Source organism: Neofelis nebulosa, chromosome 15 (assembly GCF_028018385.1).
Source record: "Neofelis nebulosa isolate mNeoNeb1 chromosome 15, mNeoNeb1.pri, whole genome shotgun sequence".
Taxonomy (NCBI): domain Eukaryota; kingdom Metazoa; phylum Chordata; class Mammalia; order Carnivora; family Felidae; genus Neofelis; species Neofelis nebulosa.
Genome location: NC_080796.1, coordinates 55,259,400 through 55,285,228, shown reverse-complemented (window position 1 = coordinate 55,285,228; position 25,829 = coordinate 55,259,400). Strand labels below are relative to the sequence as shown.

Here is a 25,829-nt window from a genome sequence, read left to right as displayed (position 1 = left end):
CCTGCTCTCTCTCTCTCTCTCAAAATAAATCAATAAACTTTTTAAAAAATTATAAAAATATGTGCAAAATAAAAGTTATCAAATCAGGAGGGTGTGTGTATAAATATATACTAAATATTCTTTAATTTCAGTTCTGTAAATGTTTTGAGCTCCTAGGTGGCATCCCTGTCAACTATTTTCTTGAAATCAATAATTTGAAAAGACTAAAAATAAAACAGGTTTATTATACATTTGTTAACTTCCTTTTTAATAGACAAAATTTTACAGGAATTAAAGCATCCACTACTGGAGATCAAAGACTTTTCGAAAGACTAAATCACATGCTCCTGGTGATCAAAGGCTCCGATAATTCCAGATCTTTTCTTCCACTGACCTCTGGGGCTTTGCAAGAATAAATCACTTAATATCTATCATTCTTGGTTTCTTTTTCTACAAAATGTAAACTATGGACTACATCAGTATTTCTTAGATATGTAGGTGTCTTAAAACAGTGGAATAAGTGGATGTTTAACCAACTTGGAGTTGTCATTTTTTTTTAATAAGGACGTAAAATAAACAAACACAAAACCTGCCATCTCTAGTTAAAATGTTTCGTCAAAAAGAATTTTTTAACAATCAAAAAGGTAGAAGGGCAACTTCAAAATAAGTAAATTCTTCATATTAATATATATGTAGTTTAAGAAAAAATTTACATATTATCTTTTTATCCCCATTTTTACCATGGACTGCTTAAAAATTTCTTAAATGTCTAAAATCATTCCATGAAACTATGCTTAAAAATTATTGAATTAAATACTTTCTACTGTCTCTTTCAACTATAAAACTCCATGATCTATATTCTTATTTTGATACAATATGTAAATCAAAGGTAATTTACATTACATAGCATTATGTCAAGTAAATGAAATTTACTTAACTCCTTGTAATTAAAATATGCAAAAAAAAAAATTAAGAACAAGGGAAAATATCTCCTAATGTTTGATGTAGTACTTCACCACAACATATTTGAATACACACTATACACATTTAAAGATGTTTTAAAAAGTTCCTGTGGGAAATGACAGTGTCATTTGGGTCGATTAAAGCATCATTCTGGTTGCACAAACTAGAAAGAGAAGTTCCACTGTGGTAATACTAGTCTTTATCTTAGGGACCAAGAGTCATTTTGCAAATTTGTAGTATCATTTCCCTAAACAACTCAGAACCAAATTGTGCTTCAGTTCCTCAGTTCTACTTTTTTGTAGAGGCAGACACACAGCTCTGGACTCTTTTTTTGTTATTGTTTTTTTGGGGGTTTTCTTTGGCACTGCTGACAGAGTTGAGATAACTTTTTATTGTACCATGTATAACTATGAAATACCATTAACAAGTGAAAGATGTAATAAGCTAGACATCTCTTCCTTTTAGAGAAAGAAGATGGAAACATCTTTGGTTTTCTTTTCTCAATTAAATATGTGTGAACCAAAGGAAAAAGCTTTTTTCAAGTTAATACATGGTTTAGGAAAAGAAGAAACCAGCAAAGAAGCCAAAATCAGGTAAAATCAGTTTTATACTTCTAAAAACATGATTGATGTTGAATATTTGTTAGCAGTTGTTTTTAAAATATCTGGTTGAAAGTATATTGAATGTACTGGTAAAACTGGAGGAAAAAGGTCTCTTTGTTAGGCGTAAACAACTGTCAAATCTAAAGTGTTTTTATTTTTTTTAATGCAACAATTTTAACCACACAAAAGAAGTAATAACAATCTTAATTAAAATATAGCCTCAAATACTTCCTAGTCACTGTGGGAAAAAACAAATATATTTCACATATGCTCTCCTAATTCCTCCACAAATTGAATGAAATTCATTAGGAAAACCATTTTGAGTGTGTGGAGAGTGGGTGGTGGATGAGAAGGGATGTTCAGGTGATTACCAATTCCAAATTTGTTCGACAGTCAGAAGGAAAGATTTTAATTGTCATCCAAATAGTCCTGAAGCTAATGCGTTTTCATTTCAGAGCTAAGGAAAAAAGAAATAGGCTAAGTCTTCTTGTGCAGAAACTTGAGTTTCATGAAGAACCCCCCTCCAGCAGATCTGGGAACTTGGCCAAAGAAACAAGGTGAATAACTTTTAATTATTTCAGGGAAGATTTTGCTGATTCTAACATTAAAGGTTTAAGAAAGAGGAAATTAGGGATTTGCATTTTATTGGAAATTACACCGTAACATAAGGAAGGTTAGAGATCTCATTTCAAAAAAACTAGGAATATTCCATAAAACTAAACTATTTTAATAACTCAAATTAAATAACCTTATAAAAATTTAAAGGTGCTCTTTTAAAATTATATACCTGTCAATTTTAAATGATATATTTTACTCCTTATAAACTGATGAAATACTCATTAATTTAAGAGTTTTCACAATGTAATATTGTCATAGAGGAGAGCTATTCATCTCTTCCTTTAGTAGTTTGAAAAAAAAATTCCTCTAGGTATAAAAGAAAGAAAGCACAAAAAGGGATGTTTTGTCACTTTAGGCCATTTCTTCAATTCAAACAGAAAATGAAATAGCCTTATCTACTAGTATAATACAGATTCTTCCAAGAATGAAATATGACCAATAAAAGATCCAAAACAAATATATTATACTCTGTAAATTATAACTCTAAAATACTTGTTGTATTGCAGCTTTTTAAATATATTTCTTATCCCTTTAGAACTTCATTAGCCAAACTTCCTGTATCTGTTTTTTTTTTTTTTTAAATTGCTGCATATTGTGGTAAGAGCTTCAAGGAAATTGCAGTTAAAAAGTTTGACTAAAAGATACCGTCAGTTTATGTTCTTCTAATTGTTGAATTAAACTGGATATGCAGAAATGAATAAATTGTTTTCTTAAAAAAATTAAAAAGATAAGTGACCTGATTTCCTTTCCTTTGTTCTTAACCTAACACATGATTAATTTTAAATAAAATGATTCGTACACTCATGAGAAAATAATGAATGTTATTTTATTATATGTTAAACTTGACCAATGATTTTGAAATTTCCAATGTAAAAACAACTTTCATTGAATAATAATAAAGGAAGAAACCCCATGAAATATGACTGTAAAGAGCAGTGTAATAGCATATGTTAGAGCAGATCCATAAACAGACTTTCTGCATACTCCATTATAAACATTTTGTTTCTTGAACAGAGTCTCCCGTGAAGAAGCAGTGATATGGGGTGAATCATTTGACAAACTGCTTTCCCATAAAGGTTAGTGGTATTTTCCCCAAATGCTTTACATCTTAATGGAAAACTGCACAAAATATGCATGTAACTATACAAAACAGGCTGCAATAAAAATGTAGTCTGATTGGTAATTGACGGCAATCTGAGTTTCTGATCAAGAGAAATAACTAAAAGAATAGTCAACAAATGGAAAGTATTTCTTCAATATTCTAATTTTACTGGGAAATACTTATTGTGGTTGAAATATTACCTCTTTGTGTCATGATTAACAGTTTCAAATTTTTCATTTATTGATTTTTTTAATGAGATCCTTGGGTTTTTTTATTTTTAATATTTATTTATTATTTATTTTGTGTGTGAGAGAGAGAGAGCAGGTGAGGGACAGAAAGAGAGAGGAAGAGAGAATCCCAAGCAGGCTCTGCACTGACAGTGCATAGCCTGATGCAGGGCTGGAACTCACAAACTATGAGATCGCGACCTGAGTTGAGATCAAGGGTCAGACGCTTAACTGACTGAGCCACCCAGGGACCCTAAGATCCTTTTTTTTCTTTATTAAAAAAATTTTTTAATGTTTATTTATTTTGAGAGAGAGAGACAGAGCATGAGTGGGGGAGGGGCAGAGAGAGACAGAGACACAGAATCCGAAGCAGGCTCAGGTCTCCAAGCTGTCAGCACAGAGTCCCACGCTTCAAGATCATGACCTGAACCAACATCAGCTGCTTAACCAACTGAGCCACCCAGGTTTCCCAATCCTTGTTTTTTTTTAAATACTTGATTATCCTATGTTACTTTTATTTTTAAGTGATCTAAAATGTAAAGAAATTCTTTTATTGGAAATTCAGGAAACCCTCATGAAAATACTTATTTTTCCAGATGTTGTAAATATTTCACTCCTCCTATCAATAATCACTTATGATGAGTTTTATAGGTGACATGGAAGGTGAGGACAAATATGGAGTCCTTGTTTGACTATTCAACACTATGATAAAGCATGAGTCAGAAGATAGGCTGCCTAGATTGTTACTCTGTAGTGTCAACTTACATAAAGCAGGGGTGTGAGCATTTTTTGTCTTTACTGAGTCCCTGATTCCTTTCATGAAGCAAAATTGGTAAGTTTAACTGAGTAAACGATGGGCCTATGAACCACAGGGTTGATCATTTTCGGCAACCAAGCAGAGTTGTTTCAGAAACACTTTACCATTACACACTTCCTCAAGTGCACCACTTTTACTTGCATCTCACAATTTCCCTGGTTCCTCAGCTCATTCTTTGTCTAAAACACAAACCCTCCTTGCTCTTGCCCAGACCATTCCAAGATGAGGCTAGCTAAACTACTGTACTGTCACTCTACTGTTTATAGTATTCCTAGTGGAGTTCACATTCTAAAGTTTCTGTTGGAAGAAGAGGTTTCTGTTGCTAGGACAGCTAAGAGTGCACTACTTGTAATTCAGCCTCAAGTACTGTGCTCTGTTTGACGAAACACCAACTTTTCTTGTCTGTCTTCATTTTCTGTATTTTTCTCCTTCCTAGTTGTCCATCTCTGTAAGGTCTTGGTGTTCTGTTAATGCTTCCCTGAATTTATTGACACAAGAATTCTATTTCTGTACACCATCCCTGAATACTTTCTCTCTTCCAATGAAAATACATTCTACCTCTGAATTGTAATATGGACTGAGAGAAAGAAAAATATAGGTAGAAAAACCAAGGCTTGCATTTAAGCAAGAATGTAATCAATGAAAATGACATAAGAAAGAAGTTGATGCTAAAAAAAAAGTAACTTCTTACTCCTTTCTCCTTATTTCACCTTAATACTGTATCAGTCCATATTTTGGAGAAGAGTAATTTAAACATCTTTCCTCAACTGCTCACTTTTCTTCATCCCCGATATCCAATCATTTTTTAACTATTATTCCAATTCTTGCTCAATATATGTCAAATCTGTCTTGTTCTCACTAACTCCACTATCTTGGTTCAAGGAATTTGTCAGTGCTTAAGACTAATTACAACAATCTGTATAAAACTTTCCTCCATCATTAATTATGCTCCCCAAATTTGTTTCTTTTCTTATTTCTTAGTATTTCCAGCATTTGAACACATCCCCCTTTATTCTCTTCACCAGTCACAGCAAGAGAAAAAAGGAATGGAATTCTTTCTTTCTCTTTCTTTCTTTCTTTCTTTCTTCCTTTCTTTCTTTTTCTTTCTTTCTGGAATTTGATAGTTTATTACAAGGAAGCAGATGTCTTTTCATCTGTGGAGGCTCAGCCCAGTCCATCACCTGATAAATATTAAGTTCTTAAATAATGTAACCAATTTTGTTGCGAAAAAAAAGTTAGCCCACGTTTCCTTTGACATTTGAGTTCTGGTTCTCTTCAGCTACATAATGATTGCATAATCTTAGGTAAGCTTCCTAATGTCTCTGACTTTCAGCTTCTTCAACTGTAAATGGAGATAACAGTGTCTTTAACTCCAGTAGGAATGGGTTTCTCTCAGGATTAAATGAGATGATGAATACGAAACCAGTAACTGACACTCCATAAATGTGAATTATTACTGGTATTATGAAAAAATTAGAATTATCAACAATGAATTTAATGATCTTTTTCTATTTTCCACTTCATTCCCAACAGGGTTAAATTTCAATTAAAAGAAATATATAAGCTGTATTTATTTATTGAACTTAATAAATTGGTACATAATAATTTCATCATATTCTCACGACTCAGAGAGAAGAAAGATTTAGCAAGGCTAATTAGTCCTACAGAAAATTCTCCCGGCATTCTGTAATCATTTTGCTTTGCAAGTAGTCAAACCTGAATGGAAAAAATTGAATCTGCTGCTGTCTCTCTTTTCTCTGCTGGTGGAAATATTAAAGAGCTGTAAAATAGCAATTTGAATCAAGAGAGTTCAATATGATAACAAAAGTCAGCACTGACCCACTTGGACATTATTATCATTGTTCATGATCAAAGTGCTAATTAAATTATATGGCATTCACAAAAAAATTATGTTACTAGTATTCGTTTAATCAATCCCTCAAAATCCAATTATTTTTAATTGCAAAGCTTATCATAATATTAAATAATAAAGCTTAAAATAATCAGCTAAAAAGGTCTTTTTGGTTACAATGGTTAAATTCAGCTCAATTCTACTGACTTGACTCCAGACCAAAAAAAAGGAAAGATCTTACTCATTAGTACCCTCCCCCCTCACATACACACATATGCACACACTTTAAGAAAGATCTTACTCTATCAAATTTTATGTAATTCCCCTTTGGTTAAATGAGTAAGTTTCTCAAATTCTATATGTCATGTCTATATAAAGGAAATAGAGATTGTATTAAATTTAGGCAAATAGGAAATGTAGTGATACATAACAAAATGTAAAATCAAAATACGATGGAAATTTGAGTATTTAGTTTGACAAAAATGGCTGATATTTAAAGCACTGTATGCTGATTATTAGTATCTTTAGAAATGGAGCCACAGAGTAGATGGTTCTTACGCTAGATTTTAGGGGATTAATCAAAATTCACCAGCTGGACAAGAAGAGAGAACACCCAAGTGGAGAGTCATCGTTGGCGTGGGGCATTAACCCGTTTAACTTAGGGAATTAAAAAGAAAGTAATTCTCTGCTGAGAAACATAATTTGAAAAAGGAAGCATGGCTTAGAGTGACATACAATAGACAGATAAGACTAAAACAGAAAAAGCATGATTTTTACTATATCTTCCATGGAAGCGACAGAATCCATGGAGTATTTAATAACTCCACTATTTTATCCAAATTTCATTCTTAAAATGTAGTTTTACTCTTTTAAAAAAACAGAAGATAAAATACAAGTAAATCTAAACAAAGTATGCACTTTAGTTAGTAAAAAGTTTCAGTATTTGTTTATTATCATATATGTACCTTACCAACGTAAGATGTTAATAATAAGAGGGAACTGGTTGTGGGATATAAGGAAACTGCACTATCTTCATAACTTTTCTGTAAATTCAAATCTATTCTAAAATAAAATATTCCTCATTTGTTTCTATACAGATATTAGGATACATTTTTTTCCACCATCCCCGTTTATTGACAAATTTGTCTGGAATTGTGAAATGAATCCTAAAAGTCTATAATTTAACTATACATATAAAAATCAGTAATTTTTTTAATGTTTTTAATGTTTATTTATTTTTGAGAGAGAAAGGGAGAGAGAGAGAGAACACAGCAAGGAAGGGGCAGAGAGAGAGGAAGACACAGAATCCAAAGCAGGCTTCAGGCTCTGAGCTGTCAGCACAGAGCCTTGATGTGGGGCTCGAACTCATGAATGGTGAGATCATGACATAAGCCAAAGTTGGACACCCAAATGACTGAGCCACCCAGGCAGCCCTCCAAAAATCAATAATTTCCAAATGCTATTTAATAGAAATAAAATTGATGATTAAATAAAAAACCAATGTCAGATTATATCTAATTCATAATCACCAATTTCATATTTAGTTATCAGTCTCCTCATTCACTGATTGACTTTATAAAAGTAAATGCTATTAATATGAAGTTAGCAAACCAATTAATACCAATAAGATTATATATATACATATATATACATTATACTTACATATATATGTGTGTGTTTGTATGTTTATAGGTATGTTCCATGTAAGACATCTTTGAAAATAAAATCATGATGTTGATCAATATATGTTTGAAAATGATTAGCTAGTTTTATAAATGTTATATAACTTGCAATGTATCATGTAGCCTTTCAAAAAATTTTTAGAGATTGGATAAATGGGTACAAGGTTTCAACAGGCAGAAGAAAAAATAATTCCTGAGCTGAGAAAAAAAGGCAGGAAAAGTGCTAGAGATTTTGTTGTAACTTGGAAAAGCAACCAGTTATCTTTCACTGAGGCAGAGTACTGAAAAAAACACATTGGGAAATCAAGTTGGGGACAAATTTTGGAAGAGTTTGTCAGAAAACTCTGATGGACAGAAAGGTAGAATTCTATACATGTAATATGGACTACCCACAAGGTTGTTACAAATATAAAAGCTAACCTCACAGTAAGTGCTATTTTGGAAAGAAAATGGTAAACTTGGTGATTGATTGAATGTGTATGTGTGTTGTAAAGTGAGATGGTGAAGAGATATGAGACGAAGAAAAAGGATGAGCCAAAGGTCCCTAGATTTTATTCCACATTAAATAGGAAGATGACAGTGCCTTTTAAAGATGAGAAAAAGAGGTGGAAGAACAAGATTTGTGAGAAGATAACAGGTCAGAGTTTGAACTTATTTAGTTCCTGGTAAACTACATCAGAAGTTTTGCAGGGTTTTATAAGCATACACCTAGAATGTGGAAGAGTAATTGATCATAAATAGAGATTTTTCTAACCATCTCACATAATTAATAATTGAGGATGTGAAAGAGGATGTTGCTTCCTGCGGGGAGTCTCTATCAATAAGAAAATCTTTCCACTACATAACTGTATATTTTCCTATGCACCCTTTTTTCCAGTCATTACAAATAATTCCAATATTTTTGACCTTTTCATTAATGAGTATTTGCTTGACTTTTTGCACCCTGAATTGTGGTTCAAATAAACTTAATTCTGGGAATAATTCATAATAGATGAGAGAAATAGAATATATAGGTCATTGCACCCCCTTGATTTAAAAGTATAAACTAATTATACTGTGGAAAATACTTATTACTGACTGAGTAAAGGCTGCAAGGAAATGAGTACTTCACTTTTGGGGAAGGAAATGAGTACTTCTCCTTACACTTTCTACCTTGTGGCTTTTCAACTTGCCCTTCCCGATTTTCAGTTACTGATTTTCTGCAAGATAAGGGATTCCAGTGTTCTGCAAAGTTAAATTTCTGAGTCAAGCTGAATCAAGCTAAACACTCAATTTCTTAATCTGTTTAAGAATAAAAATAAGTAAAATCCAGTTAAAACTAGGAATGGATTACATAAGTAAATCATTATTGCAAAAGTAACCACAACATTCTGTGTAGGGTCAAGAGCTATAAAGCCCAATATTAAAGGGGAAACAATGCAACCTAGTAATACCGTACTTGAGTTTCCAACTTCAGAGTTTCTTGACTTTTTGTTTCATTTGGTTTCTTGGCATCAGAAAAATACTCCAACAGATGCCAGCGTTTCAATTTAGAAACATGCAATCACAAGTGTTTCATATTTGTATGACACATTGAGCCAGCTTCTTCCAGTGTGAATTCTAATCCCAATAGGTTCCATCAGGCACTTATGGCAGCTGCATTCACCACTGCTGCCTTCTAAAGGACTGTTTGGTCACTTACTCCGTCCGTGTGAGCTGTGGTTCCATGGTGACCTGACAACGCAGCTGCCCAGAGTAAGAGAAACAGGAAGTCACTCATGTGCTGGGATAATCTTTCACAACATTGCTTTTTACTTTTTTTTTTTAATTTTTTATTTAAATTCTAGTTAGTTAAGCATATTACTTTTTAAAAAGTAATTTACTTAAACTTTTAAAATGAAATACTTCTCATTCATTTTTTCAAAAAAATTTTTTTAATGTTTATTCATTTCTGAGAGAAAGAGACAGAGCACAAGCCGGGGAGGAGTAGAGAGAGAGGGAGACACAGAATCCAAAGCAGGCTCCAGGCTCTGAGCTGTCAGCACAGAGCCCCACGCAGGGCTCAAACTCACGACTGTGAGATCATGACCTGAGATGAAGTCAGAGGTCCAAGCGACTGAGCCACCCAGCCACCCCTCATTCATTATTAACTCATTTCTTGAATCAGTATTTCTTCTTCTTTATTGTATTCATATATGCCAACAAAATCCATTCACTTTGATTTTCCCACTTATCAGCACTTTTTAGCACATAGCACTTCTCCTATTCAGAGTTGGACTTCACTCTGAGTGTCCATATGAAACTCAAGACCAATCATGGTAACAAAGGCCTTTTGCATGATATTTCAGAGCACAATGGCAGGCACATAGTCAACAATCATATTTTATGAATTACTAAAGGACTATATTTTAAGAAACATTTGTGCTATTTTCTGAAGTCTTCGATTTGAATTCCATACAAGCTGATTTTCCTGGGCTGCTCCAAATAGAATAAATCACCCCACAAATATCCTTCCTTAGTCCTTGGTATATAAGTGCGTGCCTTGTCCATTAACCTTCATATTACTCAACACTAGGGATTTTGTTGTTTTATGGCAGTTTATAACTTTGAACAAAATACACTACAGTTCAGACTTCTGCTCTATATTTTACCAGCTATAAATTTAGGGCAACTTAACTCTTTGATTCTCAACTTCTTTATTTATAAAAATGGGTATAAAAGGACTTACTCCACAAGGTTGACATGAAAATTAAATGGAGCCACACTAATAAAAGTCATATAGCAATGTGCCAAGACCTTAGCAAACACTCAAAACTTCCATTATAATTAATATTATTGCATTTTCAGTATATAATACAGTTCTCGGGCTCATACTAGGTGTTTCATAAATAAAATAGATGAAGAAAGTTATTTTTAATATGTAGCAATTTCAGTTGCCTGGCATATGGATGATCCCTTTTGGATGTTAGTGCAAAAATTGAGATATATTAATAGGAAAAGTAATGATCATATTCTCCCAAAATTATGACATTTATTAACTCACTTTAGGAATAATTTGGCATTTAAAAATTGATCAACCATGCTTATACATGTCATGTGGATAGAATAAATTGAAATCTGAAAAGTTTTTTCCTTCACTTGGGTCAATGTAACTTTATTCACAAACCCAATAAAGCTTATAATTTATTTCCTCTTTCTAAACTAGGTTTAACCTGGAACAGATTATTGTCTCATTGTAAGATAGCAGGATTTTTTTAAAATTTTTTTAACGTTTTATTTATTTTTGAGACAGGGAGAGACAGAGCATGAACAGGGGAGGGTCAGAGAGAGGGAGACACAGAATCCGAAACAGGCTCCAGGCTCTGAGCTGTCAGCACAGAGCCCAACGCGGACTCCAACCCACGGACCGCGAGATCATGACCTGAGCCAAAGTTGGCGGCTTAACAGACTGAGCCACCCAGGCACCCCATGATAGCAGGAATTTTATTTTTAGTCTGAAACGTATACGTTTTAGGTATTTGAGGAAAAGCTTCTGTGTATCAAAATGCTTCAGAGAATCATTACCCATTCATATTTCCCTTGCACCTTCTGAGAAAAGCACACCGCTCAACATGAGAAATAAATCTTGAAAATGAAACACAAAGTGAGCTAAAGAAATTAGGAAAGTGGTTAAATATCACCTATATTGATCATTCTTGCTATTCTCAGTGATAAGAATTTGTTGACTCACTCAGGAACTGCTTAGCACTAAGAGCTTTTTAAGAAAGTTCTGTTTAACCAGGAATTATCTTACCAGCATCTAGTGACTGTAGACAAGTTCTGAGTTGCTTGTCAGTCTTAACTGATACCTTCTCAAATCTTGTAAGCCCGATCTTTGCTTGTCTTCCTCGTTTTTCCACGAACAGTTAACCATCAACATCTGCTCAGTGTTAATTTACTGAGAAAGAAAAATGGCAGAATCTCCCTCTTTATCTCAGTAAAAACGCCAGCGGCAGGAGCAGTGGGTAGAGACATGATTCTTTTGTCATGGTTGTGGTTGGAGTGATGCCATAGTCAATATTTTGGAAATACTTGTAGGTTGTCATTTTCTGTTCCTGTATTTCAAATATATGTTTTAATTGCTTACAACATTAAAAAAAAATGATGCCTCATGACAAAGAGGACAAGTTCTATATATAGGAGAAATAAATGGTGAAATGTAAAGCATCATTTGAGGATTGTATTAGTTTCCCATTGCTACTGTAACAAATTACTGTAACTTTAGTGGCTTCAAACAACACAAATCTCTCTTATAACTTTGTAGGTCAGAAGTATGGTATGGGTCTCATTGAAAAAAAAGTCAAGGTGTGAATAGGCTGCTGTCCCTTCTGGAGGGTCTAGGGGAGAAACCCTTTCCTGCTATTCAGGGTTTTAGCAGAATTCAGTTATTTGTAGTTTTGGACCAAAGTCTCCATTCTCTTGCTGGCTGTAAACTGATGGCCATTCCCACCTTCTAGAAGCCACCACATTTTTTGGCTCATGACCATCTTCTTTCATTTTCAAAGTCATTAACAGTCCTTCTTGTGTTGTATCTCTCTGACCCACTCTTCTGCCTTTTTCTGCTTTTAAGGATTTATGTGCTTAGATTGGACTTGATTATCCATCTGGGTAATCCAGGATACTCTCCCCATCTCATGGTCCTTAACCACACTCACTTTTTCCAGGTAAGGTAATGCATTCACAGGTTTTGGGGATTAGGGCATGGACATCTGTGGAGGGCTGTTGCTCTGCCTACCATAGGAAGTGTTACCTTCCTGAGACAGATACACTTCTACAATTTGTTTTGTTTTGTTGTTTGAAAATGAGATCTGGGGAAATTGAACTTATTTGAAACTCAGTTTCCTCATCTATGAAAATGAATATAAGACATATTCCAAGCAACTGTTGTAAAAGTTAAATGGTAAATGTGGTAGTGCATATAAGCAGCACTTAGCCCTCAGAACCTCTAAACATGTCACAAATGCCAGATCTCTTAACTGCCTTCATTCTACCAATAGATTCATTATTCTTGCTTCACTCAATATGGAACTTTTTTTTTAATTAAAAAAATTCTTAATATTTATTTATTTTTGAGAGAGAGAGACACACACAGTGTGTGTGCCCGTGGGGGCGGGGCTGTGAGAGAGAGACACAGAATCTGAAGCAGGCTCCAGGCTCTGAGCTGCCAGCACAGAGCCCAACGTGTGCCTCAAATCCACAGACCATGATATCGTGACCTGCTTATCCAACTGAGCCACCCAGGTGCCTCAGAACTTTTTATATTAGACACCATCACTGACCATAAGGAATAGTGCTAGACAGAAGTGAGTATAAGAAATTAATATAGGTGAAAATGAGTCGAGGGGAAAAAAAAGCTATCACTTTATTTCACAGTATTTTTTCACCATAATGCTAGAATGCTTGCTTCTTTTAATATATTACTAAATTTAAGTCTTTAATATTTTTTCAGAATCTTTGCATCTGTGATCATGAGGGATCTAGATCTGTAATTTTCTTTTTGCTTTCTTTCTTAATATTTATTTTATTTATTTTGGAGGAGGCAGGTTTTGTTACGAGAGTTATCCTAGCTTCTTAAAATGAGGGGGAAAGTATTCATCCCTCCACTGTTTTAGAATACTTTCTTTTTTTAGGGAGAGAGAGAGAGAGAAAGAGAGAGAGAGTGCACACATGTGAGCACAGGTTGGAGCAGAGAGAAAGAGACAGAGAGAGACAGAATCTTAAGCAGGCTCCACTCTTAGCTCAGAGCCTGACTCAGGGCCCCATCCCATGACCTTGGGATCACTACCAGAGCCAAAATAGAGTCAGATGCTCAACCAACTGAGCCACCCAGGTACCACTAGAACACTTTTTCTTAAATGTTTGATAAAATTCACCAAGTCTGGGCCCAAAATTTTTGGGGAGAAGAGAGAATATTTTTATTATAAAATCTGTTTATTATTTGGATTAGGGCAATCAGATTTTTCACTTCCTCGGCGTCATTTTGGGTAGGTTTTCTTTTTTTAATGATTTTCTCATTTTATTTAAGTTACATTTATTGGTGTGAAGTTGTTCATAATATTTACTGTCTTTTTACTATCTGCCAGATATGTGGTAATATCCCTGATTTGCTTCCTACTATGAAGCAGGCTTACTAAGGGTTCTATTTTATTAACGTTTTCAAGGAACCAACTTTTGGCTTTTGTTAATTTTCTCTATGTTTTTTTTCCCTTCATATAGATTTCTGCTCTGTTTTTAATTATTTTTCCTTTCTACTTACTGTGGTTTTAAATTGTTCTTATTTTCAAGCTTCTTAAAGTAGAAACTTAAATCTTGATTTTCATACCCTTTTTTTATTAGTACAGCTTTACATGTAATGAATTTTCCTCTAAATATTGTTTAAACTCTACCCCACAAATTTTGATGTGCCATATTTTCATTATAATACAATTGTAAATATATCCTAATTTCTCATGTAATTCCATATTGACCTATGAATTTATGTGTGTATTTTATTTTCAAATATATAGAGACTTTTATAGCTATGTTACTAGTTATAATTTTTTATTAAAACCCTTGTGGGCAAAGGAGATACTCTGTAAGGTATCAGTCTTTTGAAGTTTGTTTAGATTTATCTTATACCCTATCTAGCATGTGGTCTGTCTTGGATAATCTTTTCTTGTTCTCTTGAATTTTATAAGTGTTTTATAATTAGCAATTAGGTCAATTTGGTTGATAATGTTTTACGTTACTTTATCAATATTCTGTCTACATGTTCTATAAATTTATACATGAATACAATTAAAATCTACAATTATATTATAATTTTTTTACTTCTTTCAGTTCTTCCAGTTTGCTTCATTTATTAAAGCTCTTCATATGTTAAAGGTCTACAATTAAGATCATGTATATGAAGGATTGTTATTTACTAGTAACAGTTGACCACTTTACAATTACTAAATGGAAAGATGCTATTTTGAAGTCACTGTGTCAGGCCACATCAAATTGTGTTTTTGGGTTTTTGTTTTGTATTGTTTTGTTTTGTTCTGTATTGTTTTGTTTTGTTTTGTTTTGTTTTCTCCTTCCCTCCCTCTCTACTGAGAGAGAGCCATATCAAATTGTTTTTATACAGATTTCTTATGCAAAACACCTTGTGAATCATTTTCATCTTTTTATACTACCTTCCTGGTATTTTATTTTTAGCATGTGTCTCTTATAGCCAATATATAGTCGTTTTAATTTTTAATAAAATCTGACAATCTCTGACTCTTAATCAGAATGTTTAGTCCATTTAAATGTAATGTCATCATTGATATAAATGGAATCTATAGGTTACATCTTATTTCCTGGTTGTCCCATAATTTTGTGTGGTCATTATTCTTTTCCTCCTTTCCTTTTCCTTAGATTAAATAATTTCTATTCAACTCTGTTCTAGTTTACTCGCCCTTTCTTCTTTAATTTGTTGTCATGCCCATTCAATAACTTTTTACCCCAGATATTTTCAAGATTCAGATCTAGAATTTCCATTTGATTCCGTAGTTTCAGTTTCTATGCTGAGTTTTTTGCATTTATTTACTCATTATGCCTTAACTATTATGTTCTTCAACAAATTAATAATAGATTTTTTACTGTCCTTGCATGCTACTTCCAATGTTTTGGATACTTCATGGTCAGTTTCTTTTTTTTTTAATTTCATTTATTTATTTTGAGAGAGAGAAAGAGAGAGGGTGGGAGAGGAACACAGAGAGAAAGAGAGACAGAAAGGGCTCACTTCATATGTTTCTTTTCTCACACTGTTTCCAGTTCCTATTACCAGTTGTGTTATGCTTGAAAACTCCTGCCTTGATACTGGGTCAAGTTTTATGGTTATGTATGGTCAGAGGGCAAATTTGGTTCCTGCTACTCTGTCATGACCCTCTTATTTATAGTTTAATAGTAAATATGTCTTCTAATTAACATGGGGCTCTGTAGATTAAATCAAGAACTTTGTCGACTTTGTTTAGCTAGATTCTTCAGTATTGAGAACAGTGTCTGGGATATAATTAGCACTCAATAAATATGTTTTACTTTTTTTATTTATTTAAAAAAAATTTTTTTAACGTTTATTTATTTTTGAGACAGAGAGAGACAGAACATGAATGGGGGAGGGTCAGAGAGAGGGAGACACAGAATTTGAAACAGTCTCCAGGCTCTGAACTGTCAGCACAGAGCCCGACGCGGGGCTCTAACTCAGACCGCGAGATCATGACCTGACCCGAAGTCGGCTGCTTAACCGACTGAGCCATCCAGGAGCCCCAATAAATATGTTTTAAATAAATTAATGTGTTGCTCACTGGAGAATTTGGGATGAAAACAAACTTATTTAATAAGATAGTTGACCAAAGTTAGGAATACAAAATATAATTAGGAATATGCTTTAATAGCCCACAGTGATATCCAAAAGGGAGCAATGTACCCCCAGAAAAATATTTCAGCTTGTCTGAAATTACATAGTATGGCATTTACCACAAACTCTAACCTTGAAGGTTGTGAATATTGATGTTGTCATCTTGTTAACACACCATGGACCCAATTCTCAGTAGAAGGCTCACATTGGCAAAACTCATGAGGCCAACCTCCAACTTACTAATAGAGATTCAGAAATAAAATTCATCAGTTGCCATTTCTCTCCCTTTCTGTTTGCTCAAACAAGTAAAATTATAATAAAAATTCTGCTTGACAAGCTTGAAATTAGAACATTAATTAAATATTTAATAACATTAGGCTAAGATAAGTTTTGACTTTTAAATGAATATATATTATTAATTTAATACCTTATGTATCCATATTTATAATATGACAAGATTTTTTGTTTTGTTTCTTTGTTTATTGCCTTTTTATACGTACTGGCTTTAACAATTTCTTTCCTAATTATTATAGAATTGATGTTTTATGAAGAACACAAAACATTTTCCAAAACTTTTTTTATTTTTAATGAAATTTTTTCTCATGTATTTAATTATTTGTAGATCATTTATTTCAGTAAGTAATTATTGAATGTTTTCTTCATGTTGGACATTTGGTGGCAAATTAGACAAGGGTCTTCATCTCATGAATCTTAAAAAGTAGCATGAGATATAAAAGCAAGCAAGCAACTGTAGCACAATGTTCTAAGTTCTTGGATCTTAAAATGTGAAAAAGAGAGTGGAAAGAGATGAAGGGCACCTGGAAAATTTTAAACAGTGAAGAAACATGATAAGGTCTATACTAGCAAGATAAGACTAACCAGACTGTGGATAATGAACTAAGAGGTTGTAGGAAGAAATAAGCGAATCCTGGAGCCAGGGTCACTAATTAGAAGGTTGTTATAATAATCCATGGGTAAAATAATTCTAATAAGTAAAATACATTTTAAAAAACCAGCCTCTTTATGTTTTTCAATGGGCAAATAGTTAAACAAATGGTGGCATATTATTATCTTACTTGTGATACTTACTGTATTACACTTGACCCTTGAACAACATGGGTTTGAAATGCACAGGTGTACTTACTCTTGGATTTTTTCAATCAACACAGTGCAATACTATAAATGCATTTTTTCTCTTCCTTATGATTTTCTTAATAATAGTTTCTTTTCTCTAGCATACTTTATTGTAAGAATACAGTATGTGATACACATACATACAAAATGTGTGTTAATCAACAGGTTATATTAGCTGTAAGGCTTCTGGTCAACAGTAAACTATTTGCAGGATAGTTTTTGAGAAGTTAAAACTTACAAGTGGATTTTTGATTGCATGGCACCCCTAACCCTTGTATTGTTCAACAACAACTGTATAGTTTTGGAAGATGTTACCTTGGTGAACACTGGATAAAGAGTACATGGGACCTCTGTTCTCCTACAACAACATGTGAATTTATAATTTTCTAAAATAAAGAAGTTTCATTTTTTAAAATGTATATAGGCCAAAAAATGTAGACTATCAGGGAAACCTGGATGGCTCAGTCAGTTAAGCATCCAACTCTTGATTTCAGCTCAGTTCATGATCTCACAGTTTGTGGTTCAAGCCCCACATCAGGCTCTCTGCTGACAGTGCAGAGCACTCTTTCTCAAAATAAATAAATATATAATCTAAAAAAAAATTTTAAAAAGTAGAATATCATAAAAAGTTGAATGAGCACTAGTTTTAAAGTCAGTTTGTCTTAGAGAGGAATTCTAAGCCTGCCACATTCTAGCTATGAAAACTTAACCTGACTGAACCTTAAATAAATAATAGTCATCAAGACCATTATCATCACCACAACCACTGAAACCCGTACAGTATACATACTATGTGCCAGTCACTGATCTAAGCACCTTGCATGTTTTAACACTTTTAATTCTCTCCTCTCTTGTTTACTTCTCTCGTGGTTTGCTGACTTACTTTAGTGATATACTTGTACTTTGTGTCATAATTTATATCCTTTTATTTTCTTAATCCCTTGACCTATTTTTTATAGATATACTTACTTTTACTGTTTTCATGCTTTCTACTTTTCTTACTTCTACTTATGGTTTTCCTTTCCTTTCATAGAGTTCCTTTTAGCATTTCTTTTTTTTTTTTTTTTTAATTTTTTTTTCAACGTTTTTTCTTTATTTTGGGGACAGAGAGAGACAGAGCATGAACGGGGGAGGGGCAGAGAGAGAGGGAGACACAGAATCGGAAACAGGCTCCAGGCTCCGAGCCATCAGCCCAGAGCCTGACGCGGGGCTCGAACTCATGGACCACGAGATCGTGACCTGGCTGAAGTCGGACGCTTAACCGACTGCGCCACCCAGGCGCCCCTAGCATTTCTTTTAGGGATGGTTTAGTGGTCATGAATTCCTTTAAATTTTGTTTGTTTGGAAATCTCTTTATCTATTCTTCTATTCTGAATGCTAGCCTTCCTGCATGGAGTATTCTTGGTTGCAGGTTTTTGGTTTTTGTTTTTGTTTTTTTTTTTTCTTTTAGCACTTTGAATATATCATGTCACTGCATTCTGACCTCCAAAGTTTCTGCTGAAAAATCAACTGATAGACTTTTAGAGTTTCCCTTGTATGTAACTGTTTTCCTTTTTTTTTTTTTTTTTTTTTTTGATGCTTCTAAAATTCTCTTTTCATCTCTACTTCTTCCCATTTTAATTTCTATGTGTCTTGGTGTGGACCTCCTTGGGTTGATTTTGTTGGGTCTCTCTGTGCTTCCTGGATCTGGGTTTCTGTTTTCTTCCCCAGACTGGCAATTTTTCAGCTATTATTTCTTTAAATAAAATTTCTTCCCCCTTTTCTCTCTCTTTTTCTTCTGGGATCTGTATAATGAAAAAGTTATTATACTTGATGGTATTGCTGAGTTCCCCAAGTCTATTTTTCTATTTTGTCCTGCTCTTTTATTTGGGACATAGCCCCTGTCTCCTCATTTTGTCTAGCTCTATGTATATCTTTCTATGTGTTAGGAAAGTCAGCTAGATCTGCTCTTGAAAGTAATGGCCTTATGAAGAAGTCTTGTGGTTCCCTATAGTGCAATGTTCCCTGTTCAGCAGAACCTGGAACATTAGGGGTGTCTCCTATGTGTGTTATGTGTGTTATACTATTATGGCTGAGCCTGGGGTGCCTGACATGAGGGTCCATTTCTCTCCCCTTTCAGGGCCTTCAGCGTCCCTTCCTCCTACAATCGTATGGATCCATTTGACTCCTAACTATGTCTCTTTCCTTCCTACCTACTTCAATGTGTCCTCTTCCCTACATTCTCTACATTTAGCTGTGGAGTGTCTGTTCTGCCAGTCCTGAGGTCATTCTCTTGGTTATTTACACTGATGTGGTTGCTATTTATGGAGCAAAATGAGCTTAGGGTCCTCCTTCTCCATCTTCACCTGAAATCAATGCTTTTAATTCTCTAAACAGCCCTATCTGGTAGGTATCATCATTATCTTAATTTTAAATATTGAGAAAATGAGGCAATGAAAGAAAAGTATTTCACTCAGGACCACATAGTAACTGGCTGAATATGAACTTGAAACCGGGTTATCTTCCAAAAGGCTTGATACCAATGACTAACTTTGAAGGAGCTCAGGAAAAAAGTAAAAATGGAGACCCCCATACTAAATGTCTAAATGCTTAAGAGCTATAAATCAAGCTAACAAACTGTCAAAAATGTATATATTTCATCCTTCTATTTAGACAAATATACTGTGTAACCATTAAGTTTAAATTTAAAATTCTCAGACTTTTTATAGTTCTACTCTATCAACATGGACTGCCTTTCTTCTCTTTCCACTCATGGTTTGGTTCCACACTGTGAAAGTTCTTTTTGTACATTTTTTTGGACACCCCAGCCTGCAGATCCAAGTTCTGTCCTAAGGCTATACATACCATTGAGTCAGTGTGCCTTTAGTGGATGAATTTAGGGAAGAAGACCGTGCAAACCCTGGTAACACAAAGCTTTTAGAAGGGAATTCCAGGGTCCTGTATACAGAAGCATAGTCTAGAATTGGGGGGATGAACTCCAGATAGAATGGTTTCTTGGCACTGTAGAATAACGCCCACACCCCTGAGAGAGGCGCTGAGAGATCTGAAAGAAACCCAAGCAAGGTCCTGAATAGGGATTCGTCACTCTTACTCAGATCTAAGTGTGTTACCAGCCTCATTTCAACAGGAATGATACTTACCTTTTATAATTGTGAGGATTACAACTTATTTACATGATGTCCCTCATTATATTCTTCAAGATGTGTGTTACTTCACTGCATTAGAGGGAAGAGGTAGTTTTTCTGTTAACATTTGCAATTGTATTTTAATATCAAGTAATACATCACTGGAGGGGAGTTGGGCAGGGGATGGGTTCCATAAGTGATGGATATTCAGGAGGGCACTTGTTGTGATGAGCACTAAGTCTTATATGTAAGTGATGAATAACTAAATTGCACACCAGAAACAATATGACACTGCATGTTAACTAACTGGAATTTAAATAAATATTTGGAGTAAAAAATAATATTATGTAATATAATTTCTCAGCATTTAATTAATATTTTATAGTTAAAATATATCACTTCTTTTCTTGGTAGATGGACTAGAGACTTTTACCAGATTTCTTAAAACTGAATTCAGCGAGGAAAACATTGAATTTTGGATAGCCTGTGAAGATTTCAAAAAAAGCGAAGACCCTCAACAAATTATCCTTAAAGCAAAAGCAATATATGAGAAATTTATACAGAATGATGCTCCACAAGAGGTATAGTAAAGATGATCATAAAAATTTAAAACTGTTTGAAAAATCTTTTGAGAAAGTCTGCCTTGATCAAATTGATATCCTCATACATTCCACCAAAAGGTGAATATTTCACTGAAGTAAAAAATGGGTATTAATGTAAATTCCTACATACAAAAAAATTCACTGTAAGACTTTGCCATGGAAATAAAATTATAATTGAAGTCATTCCTTGGGGTTATTTTTATTCTAGACTAAGAGTCAATGCAATTATTTGCAACATTTAGATTCATTCACTTATCCATATTAATAACCTAAATATAAGCAATGTCTCATCAAAACTAATGATTTCTATAAGTGAGGAAGGCAAGAGAAATTAAGAAATTTGTATAATATGCCATTTTAGTGTGAACTCATCTACCAATGCAAAGTTTTGATTGCCCCAAAATAATTATTCCTCCACTTTAAGATAGACTAAAGAAAATTTCATAATAAATAGTTGAGGGAAACCTAATTTGGCAATGGTTCAAGTAAAAAAAACAGTTGTGATTTTCTTTGACCACAAGCTCAGTGTGAGATAACTGTGTGATACAACTACTAAAACAATAGCTATAAAACTAGCCAATATTACCTGACTACCCTCAAAAGTAATTTAAATAGAGTTTCTATATTTCTGTGTGTTCAAAAAATAGTGTTTCTTCGCTAAAGGAGTAGAACTGGTAGTCTATCACTGGTAAGAGTTCTGTTTTACTATAAATTACTATTGTCCATGAGGTAGCATTGTCTATGTGGATATCATTTCACATGGAATGATGATTGTTTTTCTTGTTTCATCATGTTTCAGTTGGTTCTGTGTTTCAGTGCATTATTCTGTTTTTCCCATGGCCAACCTTATACATGGATTTTTAAAAACAGCTAGTTTTATGGTGCTACCTATGAGGGAAAAGGAAGGACCCTTACCTGAAAACACCTCTACCAGAATCAGATATAGCAGTAGTAGTTTCATAAAACCATTGCAAGATTTTATATCTTTATAAGATCTCCATTTTCAGCACACATTTGCTTGTAAGAAAGCATCATAATAAAATGAAAAGAGCATGGTGATTAAAAAAAAAAAAAAAGCCCCACATTGAAATCCTAGATATGCCCCAAACTCACTGCCCTCACTCAAAATAATTTGATTTCTGTGAAGCTTAGTTTCCACTTTGAAAATGAGTTACCCTGATGGTCTTTATGATATTTACTATGTTTCATTATCTTAAATTAGCAGAAGTGAGAAGGACCAGGAGCATAGGAAGAGAAGAGCCTGATGAAATGCCAACCCAGAGTAAATCATTGGATCCCTAGACCCATAACAAAGAAAATCACCCAAGCATTCAAGTACATTATGCCCACTCCAACACTGGATCAGTCCTGCACTTTGTTTTTCAAAGGTGTTTACTTAAGTAGATTGACCATATTCATGCTTTTTTGTTATTATTATCATCTAGGTTAACCTTGATTTTCACACCAAAGAAGTTATTACTAAGAGCATCACCCAACCCACCCTACACAGCTTTGATGCTGCACAAAGCAGAGTGTATCAGCTTATGGAACAAGACAGTTACACACGTTTTCTGAAATCTGACATCTATTTAGACTTGATAGAAGGAAGACCTCAGAGACCAACAAATCTTAGAAGACGATCACGCTCATTCACCTGTGCTGAGTTCCAGGATGTAAAGTCAGATGTTGCCATTTGGTTATAAAGAAAATTAATTTTGTTCATTTTGATGGCAAATTTGTAATCTGCTTTTAAGATATAGAATATTTTACTTTTTACAAGTGGGTACATCTTTTAAAATAAAATACACCATGTCAATGGATTTTTAAAGTGTAAATCAAAATTTACATTCTAACAACACATACTATATCCGCCAATTTATCCTGTAAAACCTTCCATTTGACTTCATTCCATTCATAATCACAAAAACATTACTTAACTAAAAAGAAGTAAATAAGTAATAATATTTTATGAGACTGTAAAGTTGAATTAAAGTTAAGCTTTTGCAAAATTGTCAATGGTTAGACCCAATATCTACTTGGGATTATTTTTCTAGATTAAACAATTTATTGCTCAGATGTCCATATATTCAAAACACAGTTTCCATACTGATGAAGACTCTTTCTTTCTCTTTCAGTCATAGAGAGTGTAGAAGTGATCTGGTTCTACAATAGGAGAAGACAATCATTTGCTGTTGTGTTACTAACAGTGGCTCATGAATAAGCATTGTATCACCTCTAGTTATAAACCAGAAACGGGAACTTTGGGGAAGACACATTCACATCTATAGAACTTCCAAGTTCAACATAACCCATATTGATAACTGAGAATAGGATCCACATGTGGGCTCATTCCTAAATGAACATGGGCTTACCCAATAAGTGGAGCACATTTCTGGTGGTCACAGAAACATGACCAGGTCATACATAGCTCCAGGTTGAGACTAGGAGCATCTTCTTACCTGCTAACATAAGTAACCTGGTATTAAAATAGTGGCAGTCAGTGGTTTGAATGACGCCCAGAGGAAGTTTACCCCAGCTGTAGTTAGGTTTCATGCTTAGACTTTTAGGATTGGGATGAAAGTTAGAAATGAGAGGAGGTAAAAAAGCAAGGAGTCAAAGGCCCTGGAGACTCATGCATCTGCTACATTGGCTCATAGAAAGAAAGTGTTCCCCATTGATCATGTTCTTATTTCAAGTCTCATTGAATCATTTAATTCTATCTTATTCAAAATAAGATTATGCTAATAAATATATGTCTCTACTTTAGGGAAATATTTAATTTGCAATGTGTGCTGCATGTAAATGCCTATATAATTAAAGATGTCATACATTTGGCTTTGGCAAATGTTATATTAGTTGAAATGTAAAATATAAAAATCATGGATTACCTATAGTAATAAATATTTTTAATTTCTTCTTTTGTACAGTTAATGTTTATTTTACCATTAAGTGTTCTTGCTAATTATTGAATATTCTTTCTGTCATCAAATTACACATAGACATATTTTCTTATTTTAGAATGATAATGGAATAGAAAGAATTAAAATGTTTTGTCACTGATCTTAATGCTATTTCAATTCTTTATACAGTTATAGATATGAAAACAAGGTATCATGCTTTTCAAAAATCAACCAAGAAAGTGATTTTTAATTTTTCTTTGGGTGATTTGTATTTTATTTTTTGTCTGATTGCCTCATGCACAGTTAAGACTTGATACAAGGTACCTTTTTTATGTTTATTTATTTTGAGAGAGAGACAGCACATGTGGGGGGGGGGGAGGGGCAGGGGAGGGACAAAGAGAGAGGGAGAGAAAGAGAATCCTAAGCAGGCTTTGCACTGTCAGCACAGAGCCAGACACAGGAGTCAATCCCATGAACCATGAGACCATGACCTGAACTGAAATCAAGAGTCAGGTGCTTAATCGACTGAGCCACCCAGGCATCCCTGCAAGCTTTCTGATATCATCAGAAAAATCATGGGCAGATTTTAACAGCATTGTTCTAGGACTACAAATACATATTATGTAGGGGTTTTTTTTATTTGTAATACTTCACAGATGTGTCCAATATCTTGTTTAAAATATTCAATGGGACCCTTCAAAAACATACCAAGGATAATGTGGCCACAAACAGAAAACAAAATAAACGTTTGGAGAAGTGAAAGAAGCCAAGTAAAACTGTGCAGACAGTACTGAGCAATGGCTGAAGGAATTGCAGAAATATATAATAAAAGTCTGAGATCTTGAGAACCTCAGTGCCTGGGCTCCCTAAACAGATGTATAAGCCTCAGAAATTCATTTAACTTCTAAACATATCTATCTTAACCATGTTTTGTTTAATAAAAGGGCTCAGCATTTCTAATTCTAATCTTCTTTATGGTCCCTACATTTACTGATTCTAAGTACATCACCTGATATTCTCCAAAGCACCTCTTGATTAATGCCCAAGGAAGGAAAAGAGGCAAATATGTATAGTTAATGAAGGAAAACTTCAGACTAAAAGTTAATATGGGATATTGGTCTAATAGTAAGGAATAATTTTATAGAAAACTTAGAAATACATGAAAGGAAAGAAACCACAGGAAATGTAGCTTACATTTTTTTGACTGATCATATGTATAAAACAGAATGTCTTTAAATGGCTTGAATAAGATAATTTGGAATATCTTGAAGTCCATAGACAAAAGTCAATACCTATGCTGCCATATTTTGTACATAATAGAAATTCAATACGTGAATATGGAATCAAATGGAAGCAAAAGGAAGCATGATGAGGAAAATTCACATTTCAGCAAAGAATAAAGGCACACTTTAATTGAATGTGGCATATTTTATTTGAATCCTGGGTCTGCCACTTATCAAGTGTAGTATGTTGGGAAAGTTACCTAAATATACCTAAATATTTTGAACTTCAATTTCTCATTTGTGATATTGAAATAAACATTCACAGTGATCTTAAGATGATTAAATTTTAAAATATTTGTAAAGTGCCAAGTATAGATTCATTGAGTTAGTGCATGAACATTAAAATATCAGAATTATTCTCAATATTTACATAATACATTTTAATTATGATATAAATTTTCCTAATGTTTATGTTAAAAACAAATATATGTCCCTTGAGAATAAGGAGATTTTTCTTGAATAAAATACGGGGGCGGGAGAACAGTTCTTGCTCTCACCTAATCTTTTATAAATTTGCCCTCCATTGAAAAGTAAGTAATGACATTTTAGTCATATAAAAATAT

The 25,829-nt window shown here is 33.7% G+C and overlaps 1 protein-coding gene across 1 annotated transcript; it reads left to right on the top strand.

Moving 5' to 3' along the window:
- The first annotated feature begins 1,141 nt into the window (after nucleotides 1–1,141).
- Nucleotides 1,142–23,997, top strand: RGS18 (regulator of G protein signaling 18). The gene is made up of 5 exons (XM_058700101.1): nucleotides 1,142–1,535; nucleotides 2,000–2,101; nucleotides 3,177–3,238; nucleotides 20,896–21,062; nucleotides 22,529–23,997. Exons 1-5 carry the CDS (start codon nucleotides 1,417–1,419, stop codon nucleotides 22,784–22,786), a joined length of 708 nt encoding a protein of 235 aa, XP_058556084.1. The 5' UTR covers nucleotides 1,142–1,416; the 3' UTR covers nucleotides 22,787–23,997.
- The last annotated feature ends 1,832 nt before the right edge of the window (nucleotides 23,998–25,829 follow it).